This window comes from Kogia breviceps, chromosome 3 (genome assembly GCF_026419965.1).
Source record: "Kogia breviceps isolate mKogBre1 chromosome 3, mKogBre1 haplotype 1, whole genome shotgun sequence".
Taxonomy (NCBI): Eukaryota; Metazoa; Chordata; class Mammalia; order Artiodactyla; family Physeteridae; genus Kogia; species Kogia breviceps.
In genome coordinates this window covers 25,545,628-25,565,781 of record NC_081312.1, presented here as the reverse complement: position 1 = coordinate 25,565,781, position 20,154 = coordinate 25,545,628, and the positions used below count along the sequence as shown (strand labels likewise).

At 47.2% G+C, this 20,154-nt stretch overlaps 1 protein-coding gene across 1 annotated transcript in view; it reads right to left on the bottom strand.

The window, feature by feature from the left end:
• POMT2 (protein O-mannosyltransferase 2) overlaps positions 1–20,071 on the bottom strand; it is a 48,594-nt gene extending 28,523 nt beyond the window's left edge. The window contains exons 1-6 of the mRNA XM_059057625.2: positions 19,600–20,071; positions 11,281–11,365; positions 6,287–6,391; positions 4,396–4,504; positions 2,105–2,213; positions 707–866 (exon numbers count right to left, since the gene is read on the bottom strand). Coding sequence (XP_058913608.1) covers positions 707–866; positions 2,105–2,213; positions 4,396–4,504; positions 6,287–6,391; positions 11,281–11,365; positions 19,600–19,847 — 816 coding nt within the window. The 5' untranslated portion in view covers positions 19,848–20,071. The remainder of the gene's footprint in view (positions 1–706; positions 867–2,104; positions 2,214–4,395; positions 4,505–6,286; positions 6,392–11,280; positions 11,366–19,599) is intronic.
• Between the last annotated feature and the right edge of the window lie 83 nt (positions 20,072–20,154).

Genomic DNA, 20,154 nt, shown 5'->3' with positions numbered 1-20,154 from the left:
GAACTTGTTGGGACTCTGGTTCAGAGGTGCATTACAGCAAAGTATCAATAGTCAACCTCGCTTGTTTGAATCCTAGATCTACCTCTTACTACTTGTATGAATTTGGGAACGTTATTACCTCTCTAGGTCTCAATTTCCTCATTTGTCAATAGGGTAATAACTACCTGCCTCACGGGTCTGTTATGAGGAGGAAATGAGATGATGAAGGTAAAGCATTTTGCATACTGCCTGACACAGAGTCAGCTCTTAATAAATAATATTGTAATAAACCATAAGGCCCTTACCAGCCTCCAGATCTAGAGACTCTGAGTCAGGAAAAGAAAATTTTAAGTTCAGAAAGTCAGTCTACCAATTTTACCTCAAGTCCCAGGCAGTCAGTGTCTGTCACACATTTGGCATGAGCCCAGATGGACAGAATCCCATGGCTGGGTTGTTTGCAAAGCATTTAAAAACCAATGCAGGAACAAATGCCAAAAGAGAATCCCAAGGATATCAGTCCATCCTCTCTCTTTATACCTCACCAGCCTATCAGCCATGGCCCACTCCCTGCTGCCCTGCTCCCTACAGAGGGCAGCCGGATGCAGCCCACCTCGGGACCAGAACACAGCTGTTCTGCCACCTGCAGCAGAAGCGGAGAAAGACCACTGGCTCTGCTAAGCGAGGAGCGGGGGAGCAAAGACATTTCTACAAGCACTTGGGTTCTCACCATTGAAAGACTGAGGTCTCCAAACAGGTGCCAAAGGTCTGAAAGGGTGTTCCACCCCACTTGCAGGATGATAAAGAGGCCAACAAACTTGACCCCCAGAGCACCAGCTAGATTAATGCCAGTCAGGCTGAGCCAGAGCCACCAGGGGGCAGAGAAGGGCCTGAAAATCAACAAGGCACAGAGTTCAGTTTGGCAGCTGGAACCAAACTCAAAAGCAAGAGCAGCAACGGGGAAGGCAGAGGTCCTCTGACTCTGGGAGGCTGCACTGTGGCCTCTGTCTTGAGGGCTCCCAACCTCAGGGACCATGCATGGCTCTGAGGAGGATGTGGTCTGTGAAACCCCTGAAACTGCAGGAAGCACAGTGTGAGAGTCAGTAGGTGATTCTTCTGGGGAGAAGGGCCATCGCTTTCCTCGCTAAGTACAGGGCTTCAAGTAAGCAAGAGGCTTATTCTTCAGTGGTGACCAATCAAGTGGAAGGAAAAGGAAAATCCAGAGAAGCCTGATGGATTCAGTCAGCCCCGTCCTTTGTGCCACCTCTGAACCCTGTAAAAGCCAGCAGGTACTGAGTGCCTACTGTGTGTCAGGCACTGTTGCAAGCACTTTACAAGTATTAACTCTTTAGCCTTCCCTACAACCCCCTGGAGGCAGATCCTGTCATCAGCCTCTTCTTCCACACGAGGACTTGAGGTACAGAGAGGTTAGGTAATACAGCCAGCCAGCAAGGCAGCACAGCGCTAAGCCCAGCAGTCGGTTGCCAAGCCTGCTGCACTTAGATCACCTGGTGCTCTGAGCTGCAGTCTCCTCATCCCTTGGCTGACCCCCTGCCACAGCAAATGCTCCTGAACGGCCAAAACCTATGTGTTCCTGTACCTCTAGCTCCTGGCACAGTACCTGGTACATAGTATATATTCAAGAAATGGCAGGTGGAAGGGGATGTGGTGCAAGTAGAAGATAACCCAAATCCCGAGAGAGCTGGTGGTCATTGCTTGGTTGTGGTGAAACCAAGGTGACTTCTGAAAAAGTCTTGGCAGAGCCAGCTCTTTTGGTTTGAATAAAATGAATGACCTACTCTACTCTCTCAGAGGCAGAAGGATGATCTGGAAGGGACTATTCCGGAAGAAGGCCAGGCCCTCCAGAACAGCTTTAGAATTGACTGGGGCCTGCAGGGATCCTCCTGACTGATGTAGACCCTTCAAGCCAACCTTTATATACCTTATTCTCATCACCACGTCAGGACTGGCTGCAACCGCTGAGGGCAGGGAGACAAACAGTTCCCAGGCAATATCTATTTTGGTGCCCCCCGCCCTAAGCACCATACCCACCCTGTCCCTGGCCATTATAGAAATTCTAGAGCTGCCACAGCTTCTGACACCCACTCCCAAAGATGGCGTTTCTGACCTGCTGGCACAGGAGTTGTACTTGACCATGCTCAGCGTGGCAGCCATGATGAAGAACATCAAGATGGGGTCAAGGAGGATGTACTGGGACAGAGTGAGGCATCCTGTGTCTGAAAAACATGAGCTCAGTGGTCAAAAAGTGGAATCAGAGATGGGCCCCCCTGAGAACCAAACACCCCAGTGGTAAGAAACAGTCCCCCTTGTGCTTAATTGCATTTGTACAGTCAAGATCAGATGGGCAACTGAGTCATCTGGAAGGTGGAAGGCCACAGCTTTGGGGTACACCAAAGCCCAATGATATGAAAGAATATCGCACACTGCTTCCAGGCCCTTGACCCACAAAGGGATCATGTCATTCATTCAGATACAATGATCCTGAGAGGAGGGCTCCTGCTACTTTCCACCATCAAAAAGGGAGTTCTGCTACCATGCTTATGCAGCCACAAACTACATACACCCAGAAAAGATTCTTAACATTTCATATGAAGTCTCTGTTGGGAGTTGGTTCTCCATGCAGGTGCTGAAGTGATTTTTTTTTTTAAACAAAATTTCATTACATCATGGCCTGGTCTAAGTCCTCCAATGTCTTCCCATCTCATTCAGACTAACAAGCTCCTTCAGACAGCCTCAAGACGGCCACCAAAACCTTCAGGGTCTCCCCACCTATCCAGCCTCCTCTCCCAATACCCTCTGCCTCACTCACTCTACTCTGGCCTCACTGGTCTTCTTGCTGTTCCCTGAATCCACCAAGTGCTGCCTTGCACCAGGACCACTGCACATGCTATTTCCTCCTCTGCCTCAACACTCTTCCCTCAGATCTCTGCATGGCTTAATCTTTGGCTTCACTCAGGTCTCTGCTCAAGGCCACCTCCTCAGGGGGCTCTTCACAGACCACCCTGCCTAAAACAGAATCACTCCCCACAACTCTATCCCTTACCCTACCCTATTTTCTACATTGTACTTATTGCTTAAGGTGCTACATTACAGACTTAATTTACTTCCTTATTTATCATCTGCCCCAGTAATGAGCAAGCTCCATGATAGCAGTGTCTTGTCAGCATATATCCTCTGAGGCCAAGAAAGTGGCTTAGCACAGAGTGGATGCTTGAAAATAGTTGTGGAATGAAAAATGAATAAACAAATAACTGAAGAGGGAAGTTAAAGACCCAAGGAAAAAGCCACCAGTCCTCTAGAAAGAGACCCTGTACTCTTGCAACATTATCTGTCAAATCAAAGCCAGAGGGACTTCCCTGGTGGTGCAGTGGTTAAGAATCCGCCTGACAATGCAGGGGACACGGGTTTGATCCCTGGTCCGGGAAGATCCCACATGCCGCAGAGCAGCTAAGCCTGTGCACCACAACTGCTGAAGCCTGCACACCCTAGAGCCCGCGAGCCATAACTACTGAGCCCACACACAGCAACTACTGAAGTCCACACACTCTAAGGCCTGTGTGCCACAACTACTGAACCCATGCGTCTAGAGCCCATGCTCCGCAACAAGAGAAGCCACCACAATGAGAAGTATGCACACCACAACGAAGAGTAGTCCCTGCTCACTGCAACTAGAGAAAGCCTGCGCGCAGCAACGAAGACCCAACGAAGACAAAGAAAAAAAAAAGCAAAGCCAGAATCGCCCCTAAATTAACCACCTAAACTGGTCTGGATTTCTTCAAATTTTAAGCTCTATGAGGTCAGGAATTCACTTTCATATGAGCAAGGCTAGAAATAGGATCAATTTCTATGGATCAACTCTCAATTAGCCATGTGAGAATTATCCACAGAAATAAAGTTCCCATTTTGTTATCCTCTGCCACCCACCTACTTCTGCGGCATCTACCTTTGCATTCAGTTGAAATTAGTTTAAGGAATGCAAACTAATCTTGACAGTAACCTAAGAGAAGCAGAATTAGAACTGTAAGCCTCCTTCAAACACACACACACACACACACACACACAAACACACTTACACACACACACACAACACACTTACACACAAGCACACATAAACTTGTTATCCATGCCAAACTCAAATGTGGATAACTTGGAGATAATCTATTCCTTGGGATTAACCATACCAACTCACCACTCCAATAATATAAAGGCTTGCTACATATAAGTATTTATATATGTAAGTATTACTAGTGAATAAAAGGTGACTTGTAATACATTTACCCAATCCTAAAGTTACTTAAGAACTGGGCCTGTAGACAGGATCTTTAAGCATATTGATTTCCAGCTACATTCATAGGGTGGCAGTCAACATCCCAAGAAACGTGGTCTAGGACAACTTACCAAAGGTGAGGAGGGCGGCTGTGAGCAGCGCTGCTGGGAGGGACTGGGACAGCTCCAGTACAGTGAGGTAGGCAAAGGGGATCAGCAAAGCGCCGAGGAATGCACAGAACTATGGAAGGACAGGAGAAGCAGTCAAGTAACTAACTAAGCAAAGCATCAGGGACCTACTTGGCTTGGTACAAACTAATCTTTTAAGATGGAGGGCCCTGATGATGGCATGACTTGGTGACCTAAAATCACCTGCAATACGTTTAAATATGAAAGGGGTGGTGTAACACCCCTTAAAGGGTGTTACACCCCTGTAACACCCCTCAAGCAATATTTACGTTCCCATTAAGCACCAACTTGTGCACTGACAAGAAATCAGCAAAGTTCAGCCAGGGAGGTGTGGGCAAGACGGCCCACAATTTCAAGTGGGAGATTCCGGGAATGGACCGTCCCATCATTGCTAGCTGTGACCTTGACAAAGTCACATCTCTGTATCTCAGCCTATCCTTCTGTGTAATGTGAAACTTAAGAGTTCCTGCCTCATAGGGTTTACTTTTTAGATTAAATGAGCTAAAGTTTATTACCACACAGAAACTTCTTGATAAACGCTAGCTTCTGTTACGAAACTGGGTGCAAGTTGAGAAATACCTCTCTGAAGGTGTTTTAATATTTTAGAGAACTCTAATGTTATTTCTGTTATTTCTCCCTTGGTCCTTTTATTCAATCACACCAGGAATCACTCTTTAATCTATAGGTTGTATTTTGATTTTAGAAAAAAGACTGCTGGACACTTCAGCATCTGGAGGGTTGTTTTTCAGTTTTGTTTTGTTTTTAACCACCAGTGTTCTCTCCATCCCCCTACCCTGTCCATCAAAAGTAATCAGACAAACCCAGGGGAATGGAAATTCTCACATTTGGGTTGTCGCTTTTTGTTAGCAGAAAGCATTGTGCTCTAGTGTGAAAGGGAACAGGGCTGATATATTTGGCCTTCTCATTTCCATAGCAAGTTCACAGTGAGTCAGGCCTATATCCAATTATGTATGCTATGTGGTATTCAAACATCATTAGGAAGACACAGAATCACTTAAGAATATGAACTTGAGGGTAGTGGACACTTCTTGTTTAATATGGAATGATATGACCACACAAACAAGCCAGGTGATTAGCCCAAGTAATCACATGGCATTTATCTAAACTGCTTTAATAAACCAGTTTCCTTGAGGAGAGGGGCTTGTAAATGCAACCTGCTCCGAGAGCTCCACATTGGAGGGCAGTTTCCACGGGTCTTATTAGCTCCAGGTACAAGGTCCCCAGAGAGTTGGGTGTTTAGGCCCTGCCATGCCCCAGCAAGGCTGGTGCTGGGGCTCAGAGCACAGAGGGACCAGGCAGACACACACTTCCCTTAGAAGACTGGAAAACCCCTTGCGTGCCTGACACCTTCGTGGGGAAAGAAAGAAGAACCTGGTGACAGGGGTGTGGGGATGCTGAAATGTTAATAAAGGCCCTCAGAGGTAGGCGACACCCTAGCAATTGTGGCCGCAGGGGAAGGACGCGTAGCCTGCCCAATGTGCTGAGGCCAATGTTGGGACTGCAGGAGATTCCTGGCTGCCTGAGTCCCAGGCTGCCCTCTGATCTGAAATCTGATGCCTCACTTTGGCAGGAGAACAGGTGACGGGGTGCGACCGCTCCTGTCTGTGTCATCGCTGTATTATCTGTGGCCTCCCTCTCCCTTCCTGCCCACCCCAGCTCTGAATCTCTACTACAGGGTACAGGTCCAATCATCCTCCCCCACCGAAGTCCTTTTATCTACACCTGCCACCACTCCAGGGCTTCCAAATGTAACATTTCTGACTGAGTGCGGCCCCAGGGTTGAGTCGGGCAATAGCAAGTCAGGAAGCCTTACTCCTCTCATTCCCAAGTAGCTGTGATGCTCATACTTGTCCCCAGGCTTCTGGAACAAAAAGGTGCCATCATATCCACTCAGGTAGCCAGCAAGACCTATCAGCATCTGAGGAGAGCAGGAGAACAAACAGATGAGAGACCTCAGAGAGAAGATTCCTCCGCCCCCTGAACTTCCCTCCAGCTGCACCCAGACCTTGGCTTCCCTTGACAACTGTCCATAGAAGGAGCCTCCATTGTGACATTTTCTCCGGCAGCTGCTGCAGAGCAAAGAATCTTTTGTCTACAGAGCTCATTGCTTGAAACAAATCCTCTCTTGTGTTAAGGCCAAGTTCTTGGGAACAGAGCAGATTGAGTATTTAGGAAGAAAAAAATCCCACAATTCGAAGGGCAGGGCCAGTGAGGGGCTCTCTCATTCAGCCTTCTTTCATTTGTTAGGAAGTAAAGCACGACAGCTCATGGGGGAGACCGTGGGCAGGGGCTGATTCCTGGGAGACTGGGCCACTGAAAAGAAAATGAGGTTCCAAGTCAGAATGAGGAGGGAGGAAAGTGGCCAAGTTGCTACACACCAGGAATAGAGAGAAGGGAAGAAAATGGGAAAGCAGAATGCAAACACAGATGCATTTCCCCAGAGGGGAAGAGAGAAGTTCCAGTGGAAACAATGCCAAAAGGCCAGGGACTGGTTTCTTCTACCACCAGTATTCCAAAGGGAGGCCACCCTGGCACATCCCAAAACAGAACAAAGCAACTGTAAACTAAGACTGCGAGTTGTAAATCCTTCAAAACGTTCGAGAGGATCAGCCTCTTCATTTCTCTCTTTCCTTGACCGTCAACAGTGTAAAATTTTCTTTTCCACACACGTAATCAGAAGCAGCTAAAACATAAAAACTGTCAGCAAATATCAAGCATCTGTAATAGCCCCAGGCTGCCTCGGCCTGACCCCTGTGCTCGGGTTCGGCTGTGTGGAGGGGCAGAATACACTGGCTGTGTGGAGGGAAAGCCCTTCCCAGCGATGCTGCTTGTGCGGGGCTTGGATTTGGACCACTAACCAGCTCACTTTTTTCTCTAAGTAGTTCTAAACACAGTCACTCTCTGTAGTTCTGTGTCAAGGTACAGAAGGCAAAGTTCAGCAGTAAATTATTATGAAGCCTTATTTTTTTAAAAAAAGGAATCCCAGGGCTTCCCTGGTGGCGCAGTGGTTGAGAATCCGTCTGCCGATGCAGGAGACACGGGTTCGTGCCCTGGTCCGGGAAGATCCCACATGCCGCGGAGCAACTAGGCCCGTGAGCCATGGCCGCTGAGCCTGCGCGTCCGGAGCCTGTGCTCCGCAACGGGAGAGGCCACAACAGTGAGAGGCCCGCATACCGCAAAAAAAAAAAAAAAGGAATCCCAGGGTCCAGAAGTTAATTTAATATTAATTAATGTAATGTAAAGTAATATAAGGTATTGAGAAGACAGAGCCATCGAATAACCAGGTGAACTTAAACTGACAAATGACAATCAAACGAATGTCCCTGCCCCCCTGGGATTTCAGAGGACAGACCTGCCTGGTGCTGGCATAAATTCCCAGACTTCTTGGCTGGTCTGGTAGAGTGAAGAAATGCACAGATGGTTTGGATCTCAGAGTCCCCCATACTAGCTCTCTGATCATAGACAATACTTAATAATCTCTTAACTACAGGTAATAAAACCTTCCTTGCAGATGGTTGTGAGGCTTAGAGGTAATGTTGGAGGTAAAACACCTAGCACTCTGACAAGCGTTTAACAAGCACTCAAAATTCAGTTCCCTCTCAGTTTCCATAAGGTTAAAAGTAGCCCTGAGCTAATTTCTTAACTAAAGAACTCATTCAAATCAATAAGAATAAGAGCAACTTACTAGAAAAATGTTTTCATAGAAAACAAAACACAGATGGCTAATAAACATATGGAAAAACGTTCAACGTAATTCAGAAAGACAGGCAAATGAAAACAGTGATATACCATTTTTTACTCTCAAATTCGCAAAATTTTGGAAGTACGATCATACCAGTGCTGGCAATGATGTGAGGGAAGCAAGCACCCTCATACACTGTTGGTGGGAGTATATATTATCACAGCATTTTTGCAGGAAAACTTAACAATGTCTAGCACAAATCTAAATGTGCATATCATTTGACTCTTTCGTTCAGCCGCTGAAGCTCTTTTGGCTACACCTGCAAAACTATGAAAAGATAAATGTACAAGGATGTTCACTGCACTACCTTTTGTAATGGCTAAAAACTGGAAATAACATAAATGCCCACCAGTTGAAGAGAGGCAAAATAATTTATGGCACAACTGTATAACAGAATAATCTACAGCCATGAAAAAGAATGGGATACATTTTATGTACTGATGTGGAAAGAAGTTAAGATATATTATGTTTAAAATACAAGTTGGGGCTTCCCTGGTGGCGCAGTGGTTGAGAGTCCGCCTGCCGATGCAGGGGACACGGGTTCGTGCCCCGGTCCGGGAAGATCCCACATGCCGCGGAGCAGCTGGGCCCGTGAGCCATGGCCGCTGAGCCTGCGCGTTCGGAGCCTGTGCCCCGCAATGGGAGAGGCCACAACAGTGAGAGGCCCGCGTACCACAAAAAATAAATAAATAAATAAAATAAAATAAAATACAAGTTGCTCAACAATTTTGGTCTGATCCCATTTGCATATATAATGTGCTGTTCACATGCGCTAATATATATGTGTGTGTAGAACTGCATACACACATATTTGTATAAAGTTTCTGAGAGGATATATAAGAAACTGTTAATAAAGGTGACCCTGGCTGCCTCTGAGGAATAAAAATGTGAGGGAAGGTAACTTTTGACCTTTTATTGCCTTCTGTACTGACCAAACTTTTTGCTACGTGCAGGTATTTTTATTTCTTTTAAAAGTACCTATTTCCTTGGAGCCCCTGGCGCCTAGGGCTGGGACCAGTGTGAAGGGGCAGGTATTGGGGTCAGTACTGTAGGAGAAAACGTTCTACTCACCACTTCATGGGGCTTTTTGATTCTTTGACTGACTTACTTTGCTTATCACTCTCTTTCATCCAGGTAGAGCACAGGACCATCAGGAGATAAATTAGAGGGACAGATGTATCACACTCTCTGGGGGCAGCCTTAGAAAGAAGCCTCATATTTCTCCCTTCACACAGGGGCCACATGTGAGGAAGGGAAGGCTTCAGCAAAAACAAATCAGCAAGTGTTTTCCACACGCCTTCACTGTGCTGAGCGCTAGCAGACTCCAAAAACAGACAGGCAGTCCCCAGTTGAAAGACTGGGCTAGGTTTCCCATGAAGATCTCCTTTACTGGCGGGCTGGTTCCCAGGCTAGCCCAGTGCAAATATTCAGCACGTTCTGTGGCTTAATTCTACGGCGGTAACAGATGTACTTGCCCGAATACTGAGGCAAGGCAAGTTCATCAGGCAGTGGTATAATGGTTAAGTGAGAAGACTCTAAGCCAGTCTGAACCTTGAATCTGCCACTTACTAGCTTTAATCCCTATGGCAAACTACTTATCGTCTCTGAGTCCCAGTTTCCACCTCCGTAAAATGACGATACAACAGTACCTACTTCATAAGGTTGTTCTGAGCATTATATAAGTTAATGCATCTAAAGTGACTAAAAGAGACTGTTCAATTGCTCCTATCTTATTGTTGTTATCTTATAAAGGAGACAGAAAGAGGCATTACATTTTTTGCTCCTTCTCTGGGCTTGGAGCTAATTTTGAAATAGGTTACTTAGGGACTTCCCTGGTGGTCCAGCGCAGGGGGCCTGGATTCGATCCCTGGTCATGGAACTAGATCCTGCATGCCGCAACTAAGAGCCCGCATGCCGCAACTAAAGATCACATGTGCCACAACTGAGACCCGGTGCAGCCAAATAAATAAATTAAATATTTAAAAAAGAAAGAAAGAAAGAAATAGGCCACCTATCCCACCTTCGTCTCCACCCCTCCCATCTGCAGGGCCTTGTCCCTGGTCTCTACCCCATGCTCTGGTGCTTTCCCCCTAAGCCCACCTGTCACAGATCACCACCCCTGCCACCCCTCACCCCCTGCCTTCATCCCCAAGTACTCCATGCTCCAAGAACACTCCCCATCTTCATACCAGGCAAATTCCTATCCCCTTAGTACCAGAGAGCTCAGTTTCCAGTTAGGAAGAAAGGACTGAGCGAAATGCCAGGGTTAATCCATTAGCCTTCTCAGGGGTGCTTGTTTTTAAGAGATTAAAATGAACTCTGATTGGTGGAATTTCTAATTGTACATCATGTGAAAGGAACAAGCTAAACAACATGCACACTGGGAGCGGGGAGTGGAAAGAAGTTTCAGGTCATTGTGGACAATCAGCTCCCCTAAGGTATTTCTGCTTTATGCAACAGATTCCTTCTCTCCATCTCTTTTTTTTTTTCAATTAAGATAAAATTCATATACCATTAAATTCACCATTTTCAGGTGTACAATTCAGTGGCTTTTAGTTTACTCACAAGGTTGTGCGACCATCACCACTACCTAATTCCAGACTATTTCATCACCCCAAAAAGAAATTCCACACCCATTTACAGTCATTCCCCAATCCTCCCTCCCCCCAGACCCTGGCAACTGCTAATCTAGTTTCTGTCTCTGTGGATTTGCCAATTCTGGAAACATATAACATGTGGCCCTTTATGTCTGACTTCTTCCACATAATATAATGTTTATGAGACTCATCCATGTTGTAGCATGTGTCAATACTTCACTCCTTTTTATGGCTCAATAATATTCCATTGTACAGATAATACCACATTTTGTTTATCCATCCATCAGTTGATGGAATTTCTCTCCATTTCTGAGCCCAGAGGACTCCTAAAAACACCAAAGTTTTCCCATGAAAGCAGCTGTTCTTGAATGTCAAGGAATTCTTTCTACAGCCCAAGAATTAAATCCAAATCTACTAAGACTTGGCTCCAACTCTTAGGACAGCACTTTCATTCACCACACTGCTCACCTTTCCCAGAGGCGGGTGCACATCAAAGAAAAAGGTGCGGTTGATATAGTAGCTTCCCATTTTTCCAAAGTGAGTTTCATCCCAACTAAAAAGAAAACAGAAAGAGAAATGAAATTCTTAAAATTATCATACAACCCAAACAACCTTAATAAAGCATGGTTAAAATTACAGTTAAAACCAAAGGTTATAAGTTTCAAGCAGTTAATGAGAAAATCTGGATTTTAAACAAAAAAAGCTTTTGACACAAGTGATTTGAGGAAGCAAGACATCAGGCTGGTTCTTAATCTTCATTTAGACAGATGAGAAAGGCTAGCAAATACTTACCAACCAGTTACCATAAATTTAAGTTAAATCTATACCTATTCTGTATCTTGAGTTTCTATTTATTTTAAAAAGGCAAAGAGTTTCCTATACTATAAAAAGTTTTGCAATAAGAGTTTTCTTCCAAGTCTGCTAACTTCTTTTTTATTAAATAAATTTATTTAGAGGCTTCCCTGGTGGCACAGTGGTTGAGAGTCCGCCTGCCAAGGCAGGGGACATGGGTTTGTGCCCCAGTCCAGGAAGATCCCACATGCCATGGAGCGGCTGGGCCCGTGAGCCATGGCCGCTGAGCCTGTGTGTCTGGAGCCTGTGCTCCACAATGGGAGACAGTAAGAGGCCCGTGTACCGCAAAAAAAATAAAATAAAATAATTTATTTATTAATTATTTATTTTTGGCTGCATTGGGTCTTTGTGGCTGTGCATGGGCTTTCTCTAGTTGCAGGAGCTACTCTTCGTTGTGGTGCAAGGGCTTCTCATCGCAGTGGCTTCTCTTGTTGCAGAGCATGGGCTCTAGGTGCACAGGCTTCTGTAGTTGTGGTACGTGGGCTCAGTAGTTGTGGCTCGTGGGCTCTAGAGCACAGGCTCAGTCATTGTGGCGCACGGCCTTAGTTGCTCTGTGGCATGTAGGATCTTCCTGGACCAGGGCTTGAACCTGTGTCCCCTGCCTTGGCAGGTGGATTCTTAACTACTGCACCACCAGGGAAGCCCCAAGTCTGCTAACTTCTAACCCTAAGACTATTTTTGCCACTAGAAACTACATTACTCTTGCTGTTACAAACTACACTGTGGGCTACTGATCAGTAAGAGCCTATAGACCATGGTTGTGCCGGGAGTCTGATTTTGCTCCCAACATTGTGATAATTAACTTGCTAACTATGAACTCACTGACCTTATTATAATGAACTAACCAGTATACAAAAAGTGAGGGCTTTCTTACTAAGTTAACAACCAGTCTAAAAACCTATCTTCATTATTTACAAATTACTTACAAATTATTTTGCAAGTAAATAAGTGATTCTAATACACTAGCTTTTAAACACAATGCAAAAATCTTGTTCTTCTACACAACCACAGTAAACCTTTCACACCCTACACGGGGGCTTCACAGCGGCAGGCTAGTAATCCAGCAGAACCTGGCCACTTCTGTTTGTCAATCTCTCCCTGCAGCTCAGAAGAACAGTTGCTTTCTAGTGACTATCCATCCCCAGGTCAGCTTCTATAAGTAGTTATCACTGTCCTACAAAATAAGGGGCAAAACATGCTCTTACCAAAAATGTAGGGTTCTTTTTTTTTGTTTGTGTGTTTTACACACTGAGTCTAATAAATAGGCAGAAGGGTAAATCTACTTCTGCGTCTGCTAAGCACATTGCTTGACATGAAATGAGGACAGTGACATGGCGATGTCAAACAGAAAAATAACTTCCAAGCAGTGTGACAAAATGCATTTGCAGAAAAAAGAGAGATCCGGTCCCAGCTCCGCCACCCACTGTGGGAGCATGACCGGGCAAAATCACTCACCCTCTGCGGATCTCTTTTCTCATCTACGTGATGAAGACAACAGTAGTATCTGCCAGTCCACCTCGCAGGGAGGTAGGTATCAGGTAACACATGGGAAAGAACTCTGCAGACTATAAAGTCCCACCCATGCTGGGCACTATTTAAACTGTCCCAACATTTGTGGTTAGTTTTGAAGTCCGTTAGGAAACATATTGATAAAGGGGTATAAGATTTTTACTTCAAGTAAAACTAGCAGCAATAGTCATGCTTCCTCTTGGCTTTTACTGTGGTTTGCGGTGGGATGGATGGCCTTCTTTGGCTCTCTCTTGCTCTACAGACCTTGCAGGGTACGCCAAGAATGCAAGGTCCCAGCTGCTCTTTACCCAGGCCACTTCTCAGGGTTAATGCTTGCAGCAACCTTGAGGAAGACACCACGTCTCCCTCTGGGACAGAGAGCAGTCTTGTTTACTGCTTATTATAAAACAGCGGATTCCCCAAGATCAGTACTCCTCAGCGGTGATTCAACCCCCTGCATGTGCAGGCATTCATCCAGACCCAGGGTATCACATGGGACACTGGGGGCAAGGGGAACTGGTGCCAACATACTGATGCTCATCCTGCTTGCTGTGCTGTGAGAAACAAAGGCCTTTGTCTCCGACCCAGGACTTTGTCTCCTGCCAGCATCCATAAAACACTGACAGGCTAACTCATTAGTTGGCAAGTAGAGTAAAAATAAAACCCCAAACCCTGACAGTTTTGGTGACAAGCATAGGATGCTGAGTCATAGCTTTCCTTAAGAGAAAGGACAAGGGCCATCAAGGACTGGGTTAGGGGATAAGAGAAGACTCCCTGGAATCTGGTAGTGAATGCTCTTGCCCAAGTGGTGGGGAAGGCAGGTAGTAAGAATGCCCCATTGTCCTGCCTATGAATGAGGTTGAGTGGAGAGAGGCAGGGTTGAAACAAACCCTCTGAATGCTGCCTTGGTTACTGCCCATGGCCTTCTGGGCAAAAGGAGGAAAGGATATAATCACAACCCTGGGGCAATAAGCTAAGCAGCCCCAGCCAAAAGGCAATGAATCTAGGAGGCCCCAAAGCTTATATAAATGGTGCCAGCAGTAAGGACCTTGCAGAACTCTGGGTAAAATGAAAACATTGAAAGGTTCTCGGGTGAGCTGTGTGCTCAAGCTAAAGGTGTGCCTTGCTTAGAGGCTCAGAGCCACTCCGTCCCTCCATGTCCCATGATCCCTCCCCCCCTGCCACAATCTCAGCTGCTTTAAAGAGTAGGATGAGGGCTTCCCTGGTGGTACAGTGGTTGAGAGTCCGCCTGCCGATGCAGGGGACATGGGTTCGTGCCCCGGTCTGGAAGGATCCCACATGCTGTGGAGCGGCTGGGCCCGTGAGCCATGGCCGCTGAGCCTGCGTGTCCGGAGCCTGCGCTCCGCAACAGGAGAGGCCACAACAGTGAGAGGCCCGCGTACCGCAAAAAAAAAAAAAAAAAAAAAGAGTAAGATGATTACAGGTGGGACTAAGGTCTCCCTGTCCCTAAAGGGGACTAAAGGCCATACACACCCATCCTAGTGTGGTGGGGAACTCTGGGGAGGAGAGGGACTCAAGCTCAAAGTCCTACTGGATACAGGAGCACCCTACTCCATCTCTTGGAGTAGGAGGATTTGCTAGGCGCAGGGATTACCAAAGGTGCCGAGGACTGCAGGGAGGACCACAGCAGAGTGTACAGGGACTGAAAGAAAAAGGCCCTAAGCCCAGGTGCTCCCCAGACACAGGAAAGCAGGCTGGGAAGAAGTGGTGCCAAGCCTGCTGAGGGGCTGAAGGAACAAAAAGGCCTCCTCCTGCGCCCTGCATCCAGCATTCACCACACCTCCCACCTAGGAATGGCATAACCTCTAGGTGGCTGTCATTATAGCTCCTGATACAGGCCTATTAGACTTGTTAGTTGAAAGGGGGAAAAGCACCCAAATTCAACTGATAGGGTCTGAGCCAAGTTCCCAGCAGGGAAGGGAAGGGAAAGTGGCCTTGTGGGTAGGGCCCTTGCAACTACTGTTGTGTCTCCCACTGCTGAAGGCATAGTCGTATTTATCCCATATGTGTCCAAGATTATCCCATTGAGAGACTGCTACATTAGTGAGAGGTGATCCTGTCCCCTCCCAAGTGGTCCTACAGAAATAATATAAATCGCAAGATGAGAAAGGGACATTACAGCTTTAAAGATGGAATTTCAGGGTGGGGGAGTTGAGGAGGGGGGCTTGGAGTGCTCCATGATAACAGCGCCATCTGCTGGACATAGGCACCAAGTACACACCCTTTTAAAGGGGCAACTGTCAACCTACTACTAAGCTCTTGTTGAACTTGAGGGCCTGAACCATGAAGACCTTAGGACTCTTTGGCCCAATACTGTCACTTTGGGGTGGGTCAACATGAAATCAATGGCTAACGACAGAAGGGCTCACAAGCCTCGCTGGTGAAATGGAAGTGGTATATTCAAGAAGATAGCTGGCCTGGCCCTAGAGGCATCTTGGTTTTTCAAGAAGAGGTGGCAGCTGCCCCTTTGGAAGAAACTATCTTCCACTCCACCACCTGAAGCAAAGCCGCTCACTCAGTGGGGTCTTGATTCCCAGAGGTTCCTCCTAATGTTTGTGCCTGGTTCACTGATGGTTAGGCTAAATTAAAAGCAGATGGTGGGCTTCCCTGGTGGTGCAGTGGTTGGGAGTCCACCTGCCGATGCAGGGGACACGGGTTCGTGCCCTGGTCCGGGAAGATCCCACATGCCGCGGAGCGGCTGGGCCTGTGAGCCATGGCCGCTGGGCCTGCTTGTCCGGAGCCTGTGCTCCGTGATGGGAGAGGCCACAGCACTGAGAGGCCCGCGTACCAAAAAAAAAAAAAGAAAAATAGCAGATGGTGTCCACAGGGCAGTAGCTATCATCCAGCCCCACTGACATTTCTGGAAGACCGACTGCAATAGCACAATGCACTGAATTGAAAGTCATCACCCTTGCCTTAGACAATACTCCTAAGAAACAGACAAGTTATATTTTTATTTTCCCTTAGGCTTTTGCCATTGGCCTAACCATCTGGTGTGTCACTTGTAAGGCTATATACTAAGAAATGTAAAACACCCCTCTTCGGAGCCAAGAACTGTGGAAAAAAATCATGGCTGCCTGCCAATGGGACAGTCTGGATCACTCATGTAGATGCCCCCAGTAAGAGCCAGTATTCTGATAAGACTGATTAGAATCAAGCTGTTGATCAAACCTGCACCATCCAGACTGCTGCCATTGCTACCTGGATACATCAATACACCAGACATGGAAACACATCTACCACCATGGACTGGGCACAAAGTAAAGGACTATACGTCTCCAAAGCAGAAGCCATTGCTACATTGTGGTAACTTGTGACTCCTGCCAAAAGTTGACATGTTTGTCTTGCAGTAAAGGAAGCCACATTGCATGGGGTATTGACCACTCCAAGGAAACTGACTGTATTAGGACTTTGTTCCGCGTTCCAGGCTATCACTGGTGCCCCACTGCTGTTGACACCGTTTCAGGTTAGTGTTGATGATACTGTTCCAGTCCAATCATCTGACTCTAGATATATCACTGTGGCCCTTGAAACTAAACTGTGTTGTTTTCAGCTTTCCAAACCATCTACAGTCTGACAATGGTACACCTTTTTTTTTTTTTTTGCAATGGCTGAATAGCCAAAAATCTGATGACATTCCACACTCCAGACCATCCACAGGTATCTGATATTGTCAAGCACTGAACAGTCTTCTCAAAAAGATTTCTGAGTCAACTTCCCTCACCTTCCTCCTTGTTCACACACCTTAGTCAAGTAGTTTGGTCACCTAACTAGGTGTTCATCTCCTCTTGGCCACCAACTGGGTAATGATCAGAACAAAAGGGATAGAAGGTTATAAAAATGTATTTTGAAAATTTGAGATTCTTCCTTGACTATTCCTGGGCTCGACTGGTCTCCCCTAACAGCAATTCTGGATCAGCCTGGGGGTGCAGTTGGGGATTTATGGGATTCAAACTTAATTCTAGTTCAGTCACTTGGGTTTTCTTGTTGGAGTGACGTGGTTTTAGTGCATAAAGATCACCTGGTTGAGCACACTGCTTGTGAAGTCCCGCTACAGTGGCTCACATGGGCCAAGGTGGGAGACATAAGAAGTCTCTGTCAAGTTTCTGACAGTGCCCATGACAGAAAGGTCTGGATATTAGTAGTACGCAATAATTGGAGTAAAGGTGCAATTACAGGTACTAGAGTGGGACACACTGATTATATGGCAGTGGAAGGAAAGAAACATCCTTTCCACCTGCAGAAGGAACATCTTAGGCCCCTGGAAATGTAAAGAGAAGGGAAACAATTAATGCTCTCTTTGCCTGCTAGGCCCGGCACCCAGCCTGGCAAAATACTAACACGGTTCAACTAAGTCAAGTGGCAGCTGTAGCTAGCAGTCTGACCTATTGCTGACTCTGTTATTCCACTATGAAATCAGAAAAACTCATGTGGACATGGCTGGTCTTGAACTATCCTCATGTCCCTGACGACATCAACATTAACTCCCAAACATGGACCTCCCTCGCATGTGTGCAAAAACACAGACTGGCACAACCTTCTGGTAGTATGACTGATATAAATTCATAAGCTTCTCCTGACATCCTAGGGACCTTAGGTTATGCCTTGTATAGTGACTGAGGCTGCAACTAGGCAGTGACTCTCACTGCCCATGGGGCTTAACCAAATCATTGTAATGATGATCTAAATAAAATCTGATGGAAATCCAAATAAAATTTAACAAAAAATCCTGAACCAGAGTGATCTGCACCCCTTCAGGTAATATATTAGAATGCAGGGAAGAATGTGCTGTGGAATGTCTTTCCACTGGGCATGGGAGTTGCTTTTTAAATGGGAGAACTCATTGTAATTATTGGCAGTGACATCAAAAATCAGAGGTCACCTGTGACAGACTATAATGGATAACAGACTGGCCTTAGACTACATCTCAGCCATCTGAAATAAGACTTCCTGGTCCCTCGCCAGCCCACTCCACCCTGCAACACACACAATTATTAACAGGGGGCTGGATCCAGCACCCCCGGGGGGGCACTGGTTGGCCTCACCCTGCTGCTTTGACTCCTGGTGAGAGCAGCCGTAATTAAATGTTGTATGAGACAAACTAAACAGACTGGGTCCCTGCCTCAGACAGGTTAATCAGAGAGGCGAATGGAGTTACACATTCATGTGAAAATTTGCTAGAAGCCAAGAGAGTGTAAAATCAAGGAGTGAGACTGTTGGGAGAGACAGTCCTCCATGGGTCTCTTGTACTTCCACACATCTTGCTGGGTATGCGGAGAATGCAGGGCCTTGACTGCACTTTACCTGGGCCATTTCCCAAAGTTGTGTTTGCACCAAGCAGCCTTGAGAGATGAGGTAACATCTCTCTCCAGGACAAAAAGTACGCGTGCTTTTTGTAAGTTCCCCAAGCTTGTTGCTCCTTAGCTGCAAGGCAACGCACAGTGTGTGCAGTCATCCATCTGAGCCCATAGCGTCACCCCGCGGGACTTCAGAGCCATGAGAAACTGAATCCAATATGCCGATGTTCATCCTGCTTCCTCTGCTACGAGTAGTAAGTCTTTTGACTCTGACCCAGGAGTCTCACATCTTCCGCCAGCACTCATGAAATAGTAACAAGCTAATTCATTAACTTCCAAGTAGGGTAACCCTGATAGTTTGTTAGCCTGCTTGCTTTTTAGTCAAGGAGTTCCATTTCTAACAACCTCTACACTAACTTTCTTCTCAGTGATACTGAGGACACATGGTATCACGTCTTGGCCAAACAAATCAAGCATTTTCAAACTGTGTAAAAATTTTCCTCCTTCGAGCTGGAGACTTTTTAAGCTTTTTAATGAAATTTGACTCCTGCACCTTAGTCCTACAAGACCTGCTTGTAGGTCTAAATCAAATCTGATGGAAATCCAGAGAAATCCAGGAAAGCAGTCCCAGACCTGCTTCCTGGGACCCTTGTTATCATCCGTGGACACACAGGTTGTTCCGGCTCCCGAGAATGTGGTACTCAGATAGGAATGTTCCCCTCCGCAGAGGTCTGTAAATCCTGCAGATTAGGAACTCAGGCCTTAGGAAATTCTGTACTAAGAATGTCCAATTCTCCTGGGTCAGTTCAAAGCACCTTTAAAAGCTACCATTTGAGAGCCAGGTGAGACGCTAAAGTATAACCTGCAAGACATGAAGACTGCTTCCTCGGATCCTAAGGAATCCCACCGCCACACACCGGAACAAAAAGATTTCTCTCACGGAGACTGCACCTGGGCAGAGGCAACCACCAGAAACCTGTTTCCCCTCCAGCGCAGCCCCGCCCCTCCTCCTGTGAATCCCGCCCTCTCCGTGCCTCCGGACCAATGAGAAGGCGCGCCCCTCCCTCCCAGTTGCCATGGTGCCTGCCCAGTCCCTCCAGTCGCTCACCAGATGTGCGGCGGCTGGTCCAGACGGTGGAAGCGGGTGGCGAAGGACATCAGCGTCACCAGGGCCAGCAGAGCCCACCGGCCTGGCGCCTCGAAGAGCCGCGAGCTCGGAGCAGGCCGTTTGGGGCTCCACGCTGTAGCCTCGGTGGCCACGTCCGGGCCCACGGCCCTAGCAGCCTGGGACCCACAGCGGCCCCTCCGGGGACGCAGCTCGGGCCCTGCCAGGCCTCCGCCTACGGCCGGCGGCATCCTTCCCCTCCTCAGGATGGCCCTCCGGCCCACAAGCACGCTGGGTCTTGCGAACCGCCCCGCCAAGAAGTCACCAAGGGGCGGCTCGGGGTGCCCTGGGAAATGTAGTTCCCTACGCCGGCAGCGGGGGTCCCTGGGAAATATAGTTCCCTGCCCCGGCCTCTGGGCTGGAAGGGAAGCGCGGTCGCCGCCCGGGCCGCTAGGAGGCTAGTGGCGCAGAGCATGACGTCCGAGCGGGCCGGGGAGGAAGCGGGCTCAGGGAACTGCAATTCCCAGCAGCGCCAGAAGTTGGGGGCGTGGCGGCAGG